This window comes from Manis pentadactyla, chromosome 3 (assembly GCF_030020395.1).
Source record: "Manis pentadactyla isolate mManPen7 chromosome 3, mManPen7.hap1, whole genome shotgun sequence".
Taxonomy (NCBI): Eukaryota; Metazoa; Chordata; class Mammalia; order Pholidota; family Manidae; genus Manis; species Manis pentadactyla.
The window spans coordinates 207,755,158-207,771,058 of record NC_080021.1 but is presented as its reverse complement, the minus strand read 5'-3'; the positions used below and the strand labels follow the sequence as shown (position 1 = coordinate 207,771,058).

The 15,901-nt window shown below is 35.3% G+C and overlaps 1 protein-coding gene across 2 annotated transcripts in view; it reads left to right on the top strand.

Moving 5' to 3' along the window:
• The window catches only part of MEGF9 (multiple EGF like domains 9), a 99,854-nt gene that overhangs the window by 78,820 nt on the left and 5,133 nt on the right, over positions 1-15,901 (top strand). The window contains exons 4-5 of one of the 2 annotated variants that reach the window (XM_036915497.2): positions 13,573-13,716; positions 14,253-14,423. In XM_036915497.2, coding sequence (XP_036771392.1) covers positions 13,573-13,716; positions 14,253-14,423 — 315 coding nt within the window. Of the gene's footprint in view, positions 1-13,572; positions 13,717-14,252; positions 14,523-15,901 lie in introns of both variants that reach the window. The other variant, XM_036915496.2, reaches the window with a different exon arrangement.

Below are 15,901 nucleotides of genomic sequence, written 5' to 3'. Positions count from 1 at the left end.
ACTGGTTTTCTTGGTTTCACTGGAGATGGCTGGTAATTACAGGTACGCTTTGGTTATGTAACTATACTCCTATTATGTTAATGTGTGTGCGCAATTTAAGTAGTAGCTTAAAATATATACATGCTGAAGTTACTCTACAAGAAGATATGTCAAAGAAATAATCAATCTTCCCATGTTTTCTCCCGCCTGCTACTTCTATAGCTTTTCTTCTTCCTTCCTAATTACAACGAATTCTTAAATAGAATTCGGGCCTCATATCAAATTTACCGAGTATCATAACTCCTCCAAGTGGTAAAGATACCTCAAGACAAATGCTGGGCATAGAAGCCACAGGGCATAAATATGCAAAGAAATAAAAAGCTAACCATTTCAAACAATAAGGCTTCTCTCTCACTTACCAACTTAACATTTCCCTGTGTGGCCCCGGAAGATGACTGGTTAGCCAGAGACGGGTAAGATTCCTCAAGGGAGGAACAACCTAAGACAGGCACAGTCGCTGGGGGGTCATCAGGTGAGAAATTGGGGATCAACAGAGGTGAGGCTTAGAACCTCACCCCCCCTGTACTGAGAGAAATCTTCTGCATATGTGGATGTTTTATTGCCCTTGTCTAGCTTGGATTAACACATAGTCTACAGGCACACACCTGATCATCTACATTTGCTCTCTTACAACACTAAACTATGTTTTCTACCTTTATGTTGTATCTACCTACCACTTCAGCATCTTATTAAAAATAATAAAGAGAGAAATGTGGTATCCACATATAAATCAAGTATAAAAATCAAATGTGTATTCATATTTGAACTGACTGTTTATAGTTCATAATGCATGAGCAAAACCAAAAGTTTCTGTGATGACTGCCCTTGTACTGTTCACCATGTAACTTATTCACTATGTAAGAATTTGTTCTCCATGTAAGAACTTGTTCGTTATGCTTCGGAAGATTGGAGACTGACGAAAATTAGGCTTGGGGTGGATTAATGATTGTGCATTGAGCATTGACTCCTCTATACAGAATTTTATTGTTGTTAACAACCATTTGATCAATAAAAATGAGAGATGCCCTAACAACAACAACCAAGAAAAAGTACACACTTCCAATTGTAAAATAAATAAGCAACCGGGATGTAATGTATAGCATAAGGAATATAGTCAAAATATTGTAACAACTTGGTATGGTGATAGCTGGTACTTAGAATTATCATGTATATAAATGTTGAATCACTGTGTTGTACACCTGAAACTAATGTAATGTAATACTGTGTGTCAACTACCCTTCAATAAAAAATAATTATCTAAAAAAAATAAAAAATAAAAAAAAAAAAATAAAACGTAAAAAAAAAAAAAAAAAAAAAAAGAAGATATATCAAAGAAAGAATCAATCTTCCCATATTTTCTTCTGCCTGCTACTTCTATAGCTTTTCTTCTTCCTTCCTAATTACAACCCTTAAATAGAATTCGTGCCTCATATCAAATTTACCGAGTATCATAATTCTTCCAAGTGGTAAAGATACCTCAAGACAAATGCTGGGCATAGAAGCCACAGGGCATAAATATGCAAAGAAGTAAAAAGCTAACTTTTTCAAACAATAAGGCTTCTCTCTCACTTACCAACTTCACATTTCCCTGTATGGCCCCGGAAGATGACTGGTTAGCCAGAGACGGGTAAGATTCCTCAAGGGAGGAACAACCTAAGACAGGCACAGTCGCAGGGGGGCCATCAGGTGAGAAATTGGGGATCAACAGAGGTGAGGCTTAGAACCTCCCCCCCCCGTTCTGAGAGAAATCTTCTGCATACGTGGATGTTTTATTGCCCTGGTCTAGCTTGGATTAACACATAGTCTACAGGCACACACCTGATCATCTACATTTGCTCTCTTACAACACTAAACTATGTTTTCTACCTTTATCTTGTATCTACCTACCACTTCAGCATTTTATTAAAAATAATAATAATAAAGAGAGAAATGTGGTATCCACATATAAATCAAGTATAAAAACCAAATGAGTATTCATATTTGAACTGACTGTTTATAGTTCACAATGCATGAGCAAAACCGAAAGTTTCTGTGATGACTGCCCTTGTACTGTTCATTATGTAACTTATTCATTATGTAAGAATTTGTTCTACATGTAAAAACTTGTTTGTTATGCCTCAGAAGATTGGAGACTGACAAAAATTAGGCTTGGGGTGGAATAATGATTGTGCATTGAGCATTGACTCCCCTATACAGAATTTTATTGTCGTTAACAACCATTTGAACAATAAATATGAAAGATGCCCTCACAAAAAAAAAAAAAAAAAAAAAAAAAAGAAGGACAGACTTCCAATGGTAAAATAAATAAGTAAACGGGATGTAATGTATAGCATAAGGAATATAGTCAAGATATTGTAACAGCCTGGTAGGGTGATAGCTGGAACCTAGAATTATGTATATAAATGTTCTACCACTGTGTTGTACACTTGAAACTCATGTAATGTAATACTGTGTGTCAACTACCCTTCAATAAAAAATAATTATTAAAAAAAAAAAAAAATACCTATGCACCCAACATAGGAGCACCTGCATAGGTGAAACAAATACTAACAATTAAAAGGGGAAATAGAATGCAATGCATTCATGCTAGGAGACTTCAACACTCCACTCACTCCGAAGGACAGATCAACCAGACAGAAAATAAATAAGAAGATAGAGGCGAACAACACATTAGAGCAGATGAACCTAATGGACATCTACAGAACACTCCATCCAAAAGCAACAGGATACACATTCTTCTCAAGAGCACATGGAACATTTTCAAGAATAGATCATATACTAGGCCACAAAAAGAGCCTCAGTAAATTAAAAAAGATTGAAATTGTACCGTCAGCTTCTCAGACCACAAAGGTATGAAACTAGAAATAAATTATACAAAGAAAATGAGAAAACCCATAAACACATGGAGGCTTAACAACATGTTCCTAAATAATCAATGGATCAATGACCAAATAAAAACAGAGATCAAACAATATATAGAGACAAATAACAATAATTCAACACCACAAAACCTGTGAGTCTCAGCGAAGGCTGTGCTAAGAGGGAAGTACATCACAATACAGGCCTGCCTCAGGAAAGAAGAACAATCCCTTATGAATAAACTCATAATTAACGAAACTAGAAAAAGAAGAATAAATGAGGCCCACAGTCAGTGGGAGGAAGGACATAATAAAGATTAGAGCAGAAATAAATAAAATTGAGAAGAATAAAACAAAAGAATCAATGAAAGCAGGAGCTGGTTCTTCAAGAAAATAAACAAAATAGATAAACCCCTAGGCAGACATATCAAGAAAAAAAGAGAGTCTACACACATAAACAGAATCAGAAATGAGAAAGGAAAAATCACTATGACACCACAGAAACACAAAGAATTATGAAAGAATACTATGAAAAATTATATGGTAACAAACTGGATAACCTAGAAGAAATGCAAAACTTTCTAGAAAAATACGACCTTCCAAGGCTGACCCAGGAAGAAACAGAAAATCTGAACAGACCAATTACCAGCAAGGAAATTGAATTGGTAATCAAAAAACTACCAAAGAACAAATTCCCTGGACCAGATGATTACACCACGAAATTTTATCAAACATTTAGTGAAGACCTAATGCCCATCATCATTAAAGTTTTCCAAAAAGTAGAAGACAGTGGAATACTCCCAAACTTGTTCTACAAGGCCAGCATCACTCAATATCAAAACCAGGCAAAGGCACCACAATAAAGAAAATTACAGAACAGTATCCCCAATGAGCATAGATGCAAAAATACTCAACAAAATATTAGCAAACTGAATTCAAATATACATCAAAAACATCATTCATCATGATCAAGTAGGATTTATTGCAGGGATGCAAGGATGATACAACATTCGAAAATCCATTAACATCATCCACCACATCAACAAAAAAAAGGTCAAAAACCACATGATCATCTCCATAGACGCTGAAAAAGCATTCGACAAAATTCAACATCCATTCCTGGTAAAAACTCTCAACAAAATGAGTATAGAGGGAAAGTACCTCAACATAATAAAGGCCATATATGACAAACCCACAGTCAACATCATACTTAACAGCGAGAAGCTGAAATCCTTTCCTTTAAGATTGGGAACAAGACAAGGATGCCACTGTCCCCACTTTTATTCAACATAGTTCTGGAGGTCCTAGCCATGGCAATCAGACAACACGAAAATAAAAGACATTCAGATTGGCAAGGAAGAAGTTAAACTCTCCTTGTTTGCAGATGATATGATATTGTACATAAAAACCCTAAAGACTCCACTCCGAAAGTACTAGATGTAATATCTGAATTCAGCAAAGCTGCAGGATACAAAATTAACACACAGAAATCTGTTGCATTTCACACTAATGATGAACTAGCAGAAAGAGAAATCAGTAAAACAATTCCATTCACAATTGCATCAAAAGAATAAAATACCTAGGAATAAACCTAACCAAGGAAGTGAAAGACCTATACCCTGTAAACTACAAGACACTCATGAGAGAAATTAAAAAGATACCAATAAATGGAAACACATCTCGTGCTCATGGATAGGAAGAATTAATATTATCAAAATGGCCATCCTGCCTAAAGCAATCTACAAATTCAATGCAATCCCTATCAAAATACCAACAGCTTTCTTCAATGAACTAGAGCAAATAGTTCTAAAATTCATTGGAATCACAGAAGACCCCGAACAGCCAAAGGAATCCTGAGGAGGAAGAATAAAGTGGGGGGGGGGATTATGCTCCCCGACTTCAAGCTCTACTACAAAGCCACAGTAATCAAGACAATTTGGTACTGGCACAAGAACAGACCCATAAACCAATGGAACAGACCAGAGAGCCCAGATATAAACCTAAGCTTATATGGTCAATTACTATATGATAAAGAAGCCACGGATATACAATGGGGAAATGACAGCCTCTTCACCAACTGGTGTTGGCAAAACTGGACAGCTACATGCAAGAGAATGAAACTGGATTATTGTCTAACCCCATACACAAAAGTAAACTCAAAATGGATCAAAGACTTGAATGTAAGTCATGAAACCATAAAACTCTTAGAAGAAAACTTAGGCAAAAATCTCTTGAATATAAACAGGAGCAACTTTTTCCTGAACTCATCTCCTCAGGAAGGGAAACAAAATAAAAAATGAACAAATGGGACTACATCATGCTAAAAAGCTTCTGTACAGCAAAGGAAATTATCAATAGAACAAAAAGGCATCCTACAGTATAGGAGAATATATTTGTAAGTGACATATCTGACAGGGTTAACATCCAAAATATATAACAAATTCACATGCCTCAACACCCAAAACACAAATAACTCTATTCAAAAACGGGCAGAGGATATGAACAGACACTTCTCCAAAGAAGAGATTCAGATAGCTAACAGGCACATGAAAAGATGCTCCACATTGCTAATTGTTAGGGAAATGCAAATTATAACCACAATGAGATATCACCTCACACCAGTTAGGATAGCCAAAATCGAAAAGACTAGGAACAACAAATGCTGGCAAGGATGCGGAGAAAGGGGAACCCTCCTACCCTGCTGGTGGGAATGTAAACTAGTTCAACCATTGTGGAAAGCAATATGGAGGTTCCTCAAAAAACTAAAAATAGAAATACTATTTGACTTGAGAATTCCACTCCTAGGAATTTACCCAAAGAATACAACTTGTCAGATTCAAAAAGACATATGCACCCCTATGTTTACTGCAGCACTATTTACAATAGCCAAGATATGGAAGCAACCCAAGTGTCCCTCAGTAGATGAATGGATAAAGAAGATGTCGTACATACACACAATGGAATACTATTCAGCCAAAAGAAACTAATCCTATCATTTGCAACAACGTGGGTGGAGCTAGAGGGTATTATGTTCAGTGAAATAAGTCAGGCAGAGAAAGACAAATACTAAAAGATTTCCCTCATTGGTGGAATATAACAACGAAGCAAAACTGAAGGAACATAATAGCAGCAGACCCACAGACTCCAAGAAGGGAGTAGGGGTTACCAAAGGGGAGAAGTGTGTTGGGTGGGTGGGAAGGGAGGGTAAAGGGGATTGTGGGTTATCATGATTAGTGCACAATGTGGTATGGGGTGTACTCAATAAGGGTGAATGTAGTTACACATTGTTTTTCTTGTGAAATCTTTGTAAGAATGTATATCAATGATACCTTAATAATAATAAAAGAAGAGTGTATATCAATACCACCTTAATTTTTAAAAAATTAAATAAATAATGATAAAAAAAGCAAGCAAGCCCCAAATCTCTATACATTAGGAAAGATTTCAAGGAAAATTACTCAAAATCTTAAGGACAGATTTCTTAGGGTGATTTTCTTCTTCTTCTTACTACTCTCCTATATTTTTCTAGATTTTCTTTATTGAGTACATATTTCCCTTAAAATGGTAGTAGGGGGCTATTTTTTAAACTAGATCTTTATGTTCATATACCATACTTCTTTTTAAGAACTCAAGGTGGTGTCCTGTATTCACTGTGTCTGACAGTTAGTAATGTGACTGCAGCAGCTCAAGTGAGTTGATCACTCCTTCACTCCTCAATGACTTTATTCACTTTAGGATATCACACTTTCCTTGTTTCTTCTCAGTCAGCTCAGCTAGATCTTCCTCTGTTCAAATGTAAGCACGGGAGTGCCTTAAGAAAGCTAAGTCTTTGTTGTTTGTCTTCTCCAATTATTCTCCCTAGGTGATCTCATTTAGTCCCCTGCATTTCATTTAAGTGTCATCTCCATATATGTTGATTACCAAATTTATATTTCTCCCTTGAGCTTCACACTCACAGACCTAACAGTTCACTTGGTATCTTTACTGAATGCTTTAATTGGCTTCCTAACCCTAACACACCCAAGACAACTCATTATTCTACCCTCTAAGCCAAGCTTGCTATACTCTGAGCATTCTTCATTTTGGTGACTGGCATCATTCAGCCAGTTGTCAGTCCAAAACCTCAAGAGTCATACTTAATTCCTTTCTTTTCCTTACTGCGAATATCTAATCCATCAGCAAGTTCTATCAGCCCAACATTCAAATACACCCTGAATGTGATTAGTGTTCATGACGTTTATTGTTTTCATCCTTGTCCAAGCTACTGTCATCTCTCTGAGCCATTTTGACATTCTCTCATCTGATCTGTCTGCCCTAACCTTTTCTCTAATCCCCCCACCCCTACCCCACCCAAGTCCTGTCTCCATTTAGTAACCAGAATGAGCTTCTAAAAATGTAAAACCAAATCACATCATTCCCATGATTGAACCCTCCAGTGGCTTCCCATCCCTCTTGGAATAAAATGCAAACTTCTTTCCATGGCCTAAATGACTTTACAGTTTTTGGCTCCTGCCTCCCTTTCTCTCCAACTTGTCTCCTGTTCCTTTCTGCCTTTGTTCACTCAGACTTGGCTTTCTTTCTCTTTGACAGGGTAACGCTGCCTTCTGTCTTGGACAGAGGATCAGTCATTTCTTCCTACAACAAAGTACACTGCTCTATTTCTGACAGGTTTATATATAAACTTTGAAACAGCAAAATAAAAAAGGAAAAGGCTTTTTACAGGTGGTGATTTATGATTTCAAAGCTTATCACTGAATTGCTTGGAAAGGGGCCTGGCATTCTTTTCTTTGACCAGTTATTGTCTTGGTTACCCTACCAAATGTTTTGATGCTTAGCCAAGGATCATGAGATCATCTTCAAGAAACACTCATTCCTTTTTTTTTTTAATGGTGATTCCTTGGCCATCTTTCAGCAAAGAGAATGTGATTTTTAAGGCAGTATTGTTATTTGGGAGATTCCAAGCAAAGCATAATGAACAAAATTAAACTTCAGCTAACTTTTATATGTCATTTATTATAAAAGAAAGATCCTCAAATTTGATATTAAGGAGAACTTAGACCTCATCTAGTTGAGTTTTCTTAAGTTTAATGAGGAAACTAAACCAGAGAGAGAAAACATGTCATATTGAATAGTTTTTCACCCTTTGAAATACTCACATTATATTAAATCATTAGCCAAGGAATTATTAACCCATTTTACAGATTGGAAAAGTAAAACTCAGAGAAGCTACTTATTGAAGGTCACATAGCTGGTAAGAGGTTCAGCTGGGAATGGAACTCAGATGTGACATTAAATACCATGCCATTTTTCATATGCTATGCTGCCTCTCAGAGAGAAGTTGTAAACTGTTAGAAGAGCAAATTCACATGATTACTTCCTACTGTGTATGGATTTTAAAGGTCATGATCCTTATTTTTATTTAAATATTAGATTTAAAAATCAATCTTCAAGTTTCTACATGAGATATTTTTTAACTGCTTGACTTTTTGAAACACTTTACAGTATTCATGTAATATACATTATGGTGTATTCATTTTATAATTTGAAAAAAGCCAAGATAATAAAAATAAAAGTGATAGTGTTACTAGCAGACAACTAGAATGGGGTCCCCAGTACTTGTCCTTGCATATTTAAAGAATTTACCACTGAGACTTAGGAGTATGCAAACAAGCAGTGCACTTTATTAGAGAAGTGAGGAAACAGAAACACCTTGATAGGCCAAGGTGGGCTGCTCAAGAGAGAGTCAGCACTGAGAAGAATCAGGATGGCTCCTATTATGAGGAGCGAAACTGTTCATTCATCAGTTATTCGGTCACCTAGCATGAGTAGGGAGGGTTTCAATTAGCATATGTGTAGTTGGATTACATACATGTATGTTGCAATGTCATCTCGTAGCATTAGCATATGAAACCTCCACCCAGGGGTGGGAAATTTAGTATATAATGAGAAAAAGTCAACTACCCAACACCAAATTTACTTTATGTACGTGTCACAAGTTGTGTCTTGGCCCATTGATTATCTCCAAGGGGTCTCCAAACTTAAACTGGTGGCTATAAAACTTGTTAAAACAATAGGTTGACATGAAAAACAAGATGTACTGAGTTACATGGCACTTTGTCAAGACTTAGGTATGTGAGGTTGGACTGGACTTTCCATTTTTTCCCCTACCTATCTCAACACATGCATAGCAGAGACAATTTGCGAATTAGAGGGAAAAATACTGAAAGGACAGCTGCCCCTCACAACTACTGTTAGCATTTTGGTGTATTATGTCTGAACTGCCTTTAATTTATTAATCTTCTTTTTCTATAACTGTGTTCAAGGTGTATGCTATTTTAAAAGCAATGTAGAGTTGATGAGTTTTATTGTTATACATGTTTTCATTTTTACTTTTGAGTAAAGTTTTCATCTTTATTTTTGAGACTGTATTTACCATGTAGGATTATTATTTTTTTTTTTAAAGAAAAAAAGCGTTTAATTACATCTTAGTATATTTGCAGTGATTCATGATGGCTATTTACATCAAATGATTTTTTAAATATTAAATATTAAATCCATTTAAATGCAATAAGTTGTATGGAGAATTTTCATCTTTATTTCAGAGCCATGCTACTTTAAAATTTGTCATTAGAGTTAATAAGAAATTATATTGGAACTACTCTGTACATTTAAATGATGCATAAATCAATTATTGAAGCAAGGAATTTTTTCATCATTGTAATGATTATCGAAATAAATTTAGTTCTTCGACACTGTCTAATGATATCTTCAATAACAAAAAATTTGTGTAGACTTAATTTTACTAGGAATTCTTTTTTTTTTTTACGTTTAAGGGTAGATTCATTTACATTTTTTTTTTATGTTTACTAGGCTCTCCCCTACCCCAAGTCCCCCCGACAAACCCCATTACAGTCACTATCCATCAGCATAGTAAGATGTTGTAGAATCACTACTTGTCTTCTCTGTGTTGCAAAGCCTTCCCCTTTCCCCCACCCCCCGTATTATACATGCTAATCATAATACCCCCTTTCTTCTTCCCCGCCCTTATCCCTCCCTACCCTCCCATTCTCCCCAGTCTCTTTCCCTTTGGTAACTGTTAGTCCATACTTGGGTTCTGTGATTCTGCTGCTCTTTTGTTCCTTCAGTTTTTCTTTTGTTCCTATACTCCACAGATGAGTAAAATCATTTGGTATTTGTCTTTCTCTGCTTGGCTTATTTCACTGAGCATCATACCCTATAGCTCCATCCATGTTGTTGCAAATGGTAGGATTTGTTTTCTTCTTATGGCTGAATAATATTCCATTGTGTATATATACCACATCTTCTTTATCCATTCATCTGCTGATGGACACTTAGGTTGCTTCCATTTCTTGGCTACTGTAAATAGTGCTGTGATAAACATTGGGGTGCATCTGTCTTTTTCAAACTGGAGTGCTGCATCCTTAGGGTAAATTCCTAGAAGTGGAATTCCTGGGTCAAATGGTAAGTCTTATTTTGAGCATTTTGAGGAACCTCCATATTGCTTTCCACAATGGTTGAACTAATTTACATTCCCACTAGCAGTGTAGGAGGGTTCCCCTTTCTCCACAACCTCGCCAACATTTGTTGTTGTTTGTCTTTTGGATGGTGGCCATCCTTACTGGTGTGAGGTGATATCTCATTGTGATTTTAATTTGCATTTCTCTGATAACTAGTGATGTGGAGCATCTTTTCATGTGTCTGTTGGCCATCTGAATTTCTTCTTTGGAGAACTGTCTGTTCAGCTCTGCCCGTTTTTTAATTGGATTATTTGCTTTTTGTTTGTTAAGGAGCATGAGCTCTTTATATATTTTGGATGTCAACCCTTTATCAGATCTGTCATTTACGAAAATATTCTCCCATACTGTAGGGTACCTTTTTGTTCTATTGATGGTGTCCTTTGCTGTACAGAAGCATTTCAGCTTGATATAGTCCCACTTGTTCATTTTTGCTTTTGTTTTCCTTGCCTGGGGAGATATATTCATGAAGAAGTTGCTCATGTTTATATCCAAGAGATTTTTGCCTATGTTTTTTTCTAAGAGTTTTATGGTTTCATGATTTACATTCAGGTCTTTGATCCATTTTGAATTTACTTTTGTGTATGGGGTTAGACAGTGATCCAGTTTCATTCTCCTACATGTAGCTGTCCAGTTCTGCCAGCACCATCTGTTGAACAGACTGTCATTTCCCCATTGTATGTCCATGGCTCCTTTATCGAATATTAATTGACCATATATGTTTGGATTAATGTCTGGAGTCTCTAATCTGTTCCACTGGTCTGTGGCTCTGTTCTTGTGCCAGTACCAAATTGTCTTGATTACTGTGGCTTTGTAATAGAGCTTGAAGTTGGGGAGTGAGATCCCCACCACTTTATTCTTCTTTCTCAGGATTGCTTTGGCTATTTGGGGTCTTTGGTGTTTCCATATGAATTTTTGAACTATTTGTTCCAGTTCGTTGAAGAATGTTGTTGGTAATTTGATAGGGATTGCATCAAATCTGTATATTGCTTTGGGCAGGATGGCCATTTTGACTATATTAATTCTTCCTAGCCAAGAGGATGGAATGAGTTTCCTGTAGGATTTTTTTTTTCTTATTGCAAGATATGGCATAAAACATAGAAATAAATTATTCTGGAAAAAAATTTTAAATATTCTAATATAAATGATTTAAGAAAGTGAAATTATATTGTGATAAGCACAAAGCTTGGGATCTTATCTAGAATATCAAATAATAAGCATGTAGGCCCAGTAGCACTGTAGGAGCAAAGTATTAAAAGTATATATATTTACCATTCTTTAATGAGACTTCTTAACATGATCTTTCTTGCCACATTTGTCACATGCAAATGACATATTATTGAAACCCCTATTTCTCCAACCATCTACATTTTGATATAGAACTATTAACTTTTTTGAGGTACTTTTATATTAAAGTTTAGGACTTTATCAGAACTTCATTTCTTAAAACTTATTTCCATTGGACATTTTTAATAGGGGGAGGGACAGCAACTAGGAAGATTTACACATAATGCAGGTTTTGAGTTTTCCAACCTGTAGAATGCACTTTGACATTTAAGATTATTCTTTTTAGAGCTAAAACCTGCTTTTTCCTAATATGTATTTTCAGCTATTTTTATTGTCACAAACATACATAGCCAAAGAGGGATCAGAAAAAAAGATCTGGAGAAAAATCAGTACATACTACTTTGTTACATATGTGTAAAATATCATTAACGTGATCAGGCCTTAAAAATTAGATGATTGGAAGTGATGATATTTACATGCAAGTTTAACTCCAGGTGTTCAGGTAATAAACTTTTAAAGATGTCTTTCTCAGTAAATTCATGGAGTTTCTGGGAACTGTGCTGTAACTCATTTCTTAAGAAATGAGATTCAACACATATGTTAATAACATTTTCATTTTTTTATTTCAAATCTTGCTCTAGTTGTCAGACCATTTTATTTCACAGCCTCATTCTCTCTTCCCTTTTTTGTAAATATTTCACTAGTAAGAAAAAATAAATAAAACTGTTTATGAATAGTTTGAACATTGAACTGTATTTAGCTTATCATATAAAATTTCATTGTCTTCTTAGATTTCCATATACAGTTTACTCACTTATTTCTGTAATAGCAGTTCTGAATGTCCCTTTGAATTTCTGTGGCCCCCCAAAAAAAGGAATGTAGATTACACTGTACTTTTTCCTTTCCTGTTTTCAGATATTATGCTTCTTTGGTACCTGTAGAATATCCTTACTAATAGGGTACAAAAGGAGTATTACTATTATTAAACTCATAACTTTGCTTGCCTCCTTTTTCATTTTCTTTATTAGTTAATTGTTTTCATTTTTATTTTGAATTTTTAAATATAAAAACGTATAGAAAATATTATAACAAACAACCTTGCATATACCCACACCTAGAATTAATAAATATTAACATTTTGAAATCTTGCTTAATATTTATACATATGTGTATATAGTTATATATTTGAAATACGTAATTATAAATAAAGTTTTCTTCCCTAGTCAGAGATAAGCAGAGCATGAAACTTGCCTGTGCCCTCTCAGCTCACATTTAATTTTTGCCTTTATGTATATGTCCATATGCTTAGTGTATTGTTTCCATTTACTTAGTATTATTTAATGTGGGTTTTTTTAAATTTACAAAAACAGTAAGTATTCTTCTGTATGTATCATTCTGCAATATGCTTTTTTTCAGCCACTGATGTTTTACAGATTTATACATATTCATGCATGTAGGTCTAGTTCACTTACTGAGCTAATTATCCTAACTATAAAAATACTACAATTTATCTGCTCTTCTTTTAATGAATCCTTAAATTGTTTTTATTTTTTCTGTTTAAATATCTGGACTGCTTACAGTATGCTACTCAGTCATTCAACAAGGGCTTATTATGACTCATGTACCCAGCCTTTTTTTAAAGAGTTTACAATCTAGTAGGAGACATAGAATCTGTAGACCTGGATAGTATATATAAAAAAAAAAGAGGTAGAAACTGAACTCTGTCCAATCCCTACTAGGTAACTTTTTCTAGTTAAGTAGTATGGTCTTCTGGCTGCATGTGTGATTTTACTTCAAGCTACTCTGCTTTCAGAGTAAATCTTTAACTTCTTAAAATAATTTGCTTCCTTTAGGTGCTTGTTTAAACTGCCAGGAAAACAGCAAAGGCGATCACTGTGAAGAATGCAAAGAGGGGTACTATCAGAGTCCTGATGTCACTGGAGAATGTCTTCACTGCCCTTGTTCATTAGTGACATCTACAGGCAGTTGCATCATAAGTAAGGCCTTTCTCCCAATCTTCATTTTTAAAGGAAAAATCAGTCAATCAGTTATCAATAGGTATAACGCATGTTGATAAAGTCCTTGATGCTGTAGTGAAAGGGAATTATAAAAATAGCAAAGGTTTTCCTTTCTAAGGATTTACAATCAAATTCCTATACATGTGTGATATGAGACTTGAGGAAAGGGTAAGGAGTTTTTGTTAAAATCATATTTTATTCCACCTGTCATAACTAGAGAGGAAGGAATAAAAAAATATAAAATAATCATCCATTACAATTATTCAGACTCCTTATATGAGCATATTTCTTTTGTACTCTATCTAAATAAGCTCTCTGGATGGCCCAATCATTTTCACTATGAACTGGATAATTAATAAATAAAGTGCAGATCATCAATTTGATATCATGTGTCTTAAGTTTGAGAGGAGATAGTAGGGAGGGTTTATAAACCATTTTGAGGACTAGTAGTTGTTTTGCATTTTTAATTGTAGCTTGAGACTGTACTAAATTATTTGGTGTTCTCTCTCTTTTAGAACTGGGTGAATTGGAACCTAAATGTGTCCAGTGTAAAGATGGTTACACAGGCCAGAACTGCAATAAGTGTGAAAATGGCTATTACAATTCTGACAGCATCTGTATAAAATGCCAATGTCATGGCCACGTGGACCCAATTAAAACTCCTAAGATTTGCAAGCCCGAGAGTGGTGAGTGCATCAACTGCCTCCGTAACACCACTGGGTTTTGGTGTGAGAACTGCTTAGAAGGTTATGTTCGAGACCTCGAGGAAAATTGCATCAAGAAAGGTAAAACTTCACCTAAGGTTGTAAACTTAATATCTGAGCCTAGCAGTGAAAATTTCAGGACAGCTGCCTTTAACTATAAAATCTTCCAATCCCACAAGAGGAGTTTTCTGGAAATAGATTGTGATAAATATTTCCCTAAAGAGATTGCCTTCTTTCCTACTGCTCTCCTGATACTCCAGAGTCGACTCCACAAATTTGAGGACCAAGACAAAGTCATTGCAGTATTCTCACATTTTCTCTTCATCTATTTTTATTTTTATGTTAATAATTTAAAAGTCCTATCATTTCTTTTATCCTTTGCTTCCTGTATTCTCATCACTTCCAGTGACCATCAACAGTAATCTGGTTAGAAGTTCTAGCTGAGAAACAATAGTTGCTTCTAGCATCTGTCCTAATTTGGGCTGAAGTTTTCCCATGTGTGATGGAGGGAATAGTAGTAATATTCCTTTTGACTTAAAAAAAAAAAAGTTATTCATATGGCAAAGTGTTTCTTACAGGAATGTTCAATAAGGGTTTAGGTAAAAATTAATGATCAAAAGTTCAGGACAAGTTAGGGCTATTCAAGCTTTACTAGGTCACAGAGAGATTAGACCATAGTCTTACGAAAACCACTCTTACTCTGCCAGATGCTGAATACTGGGCTGATGGACAGTTGGGTCTGTGGCAAATGTCATCCTCCTGCCCTTCTCTGGATGCCCTTATTCTGTTGTGATCACGTGGAAGGACTCTCTTTGAACCCTGTCACTGACCTGGAGATTGTCACTCAATTCTCTTTCCCATTTAGAGGCATACTTTGCCCATACTTAGCTGACAGGACTGTGATGATTTTTCTTATTAGTTATTAGATAATGTAAAACATGCCTCTTTTTAGGATAGATTAATGTTACTGGCTTGGGAGTGATGAATTATAGTGCTATTAGTAATCATTCTGTTGAGTTCCTACTACATGCAAAGCCTACTATGTAACAATTAAATGTGGTATTGTTGTATATAGCATTTTCTCCTTTAAGCCTTCCTAAGAACTCTGCAAAGTAGACATTATTATTCCCATTTTACAGAAGAGGAACCTCGATTTTAAAAAGATTGACTTTCTTATCATTAGCCACACAGTTCTGCTTGATTGCAAAGCCTTTGGTATATCCACTGAGCTATGTTGAATTAGAAGTACAAAGCATAGCACCTTAGTTATGAACAGCTATAATCAATACAAAAGAAGAATTACTACTCATGAAATCGAAGGCTGTTTTTTTTTCTCTTGATTGACATCAGTTTTCGACATTTAAATTATGTTTTTCAGAAGTAATAAAAGTACTGTTTTTCCTAGTTTGTTTTTGCTCTGTGAAGAGAATTTTACCTTTATGAAATGCCATTGGACATGT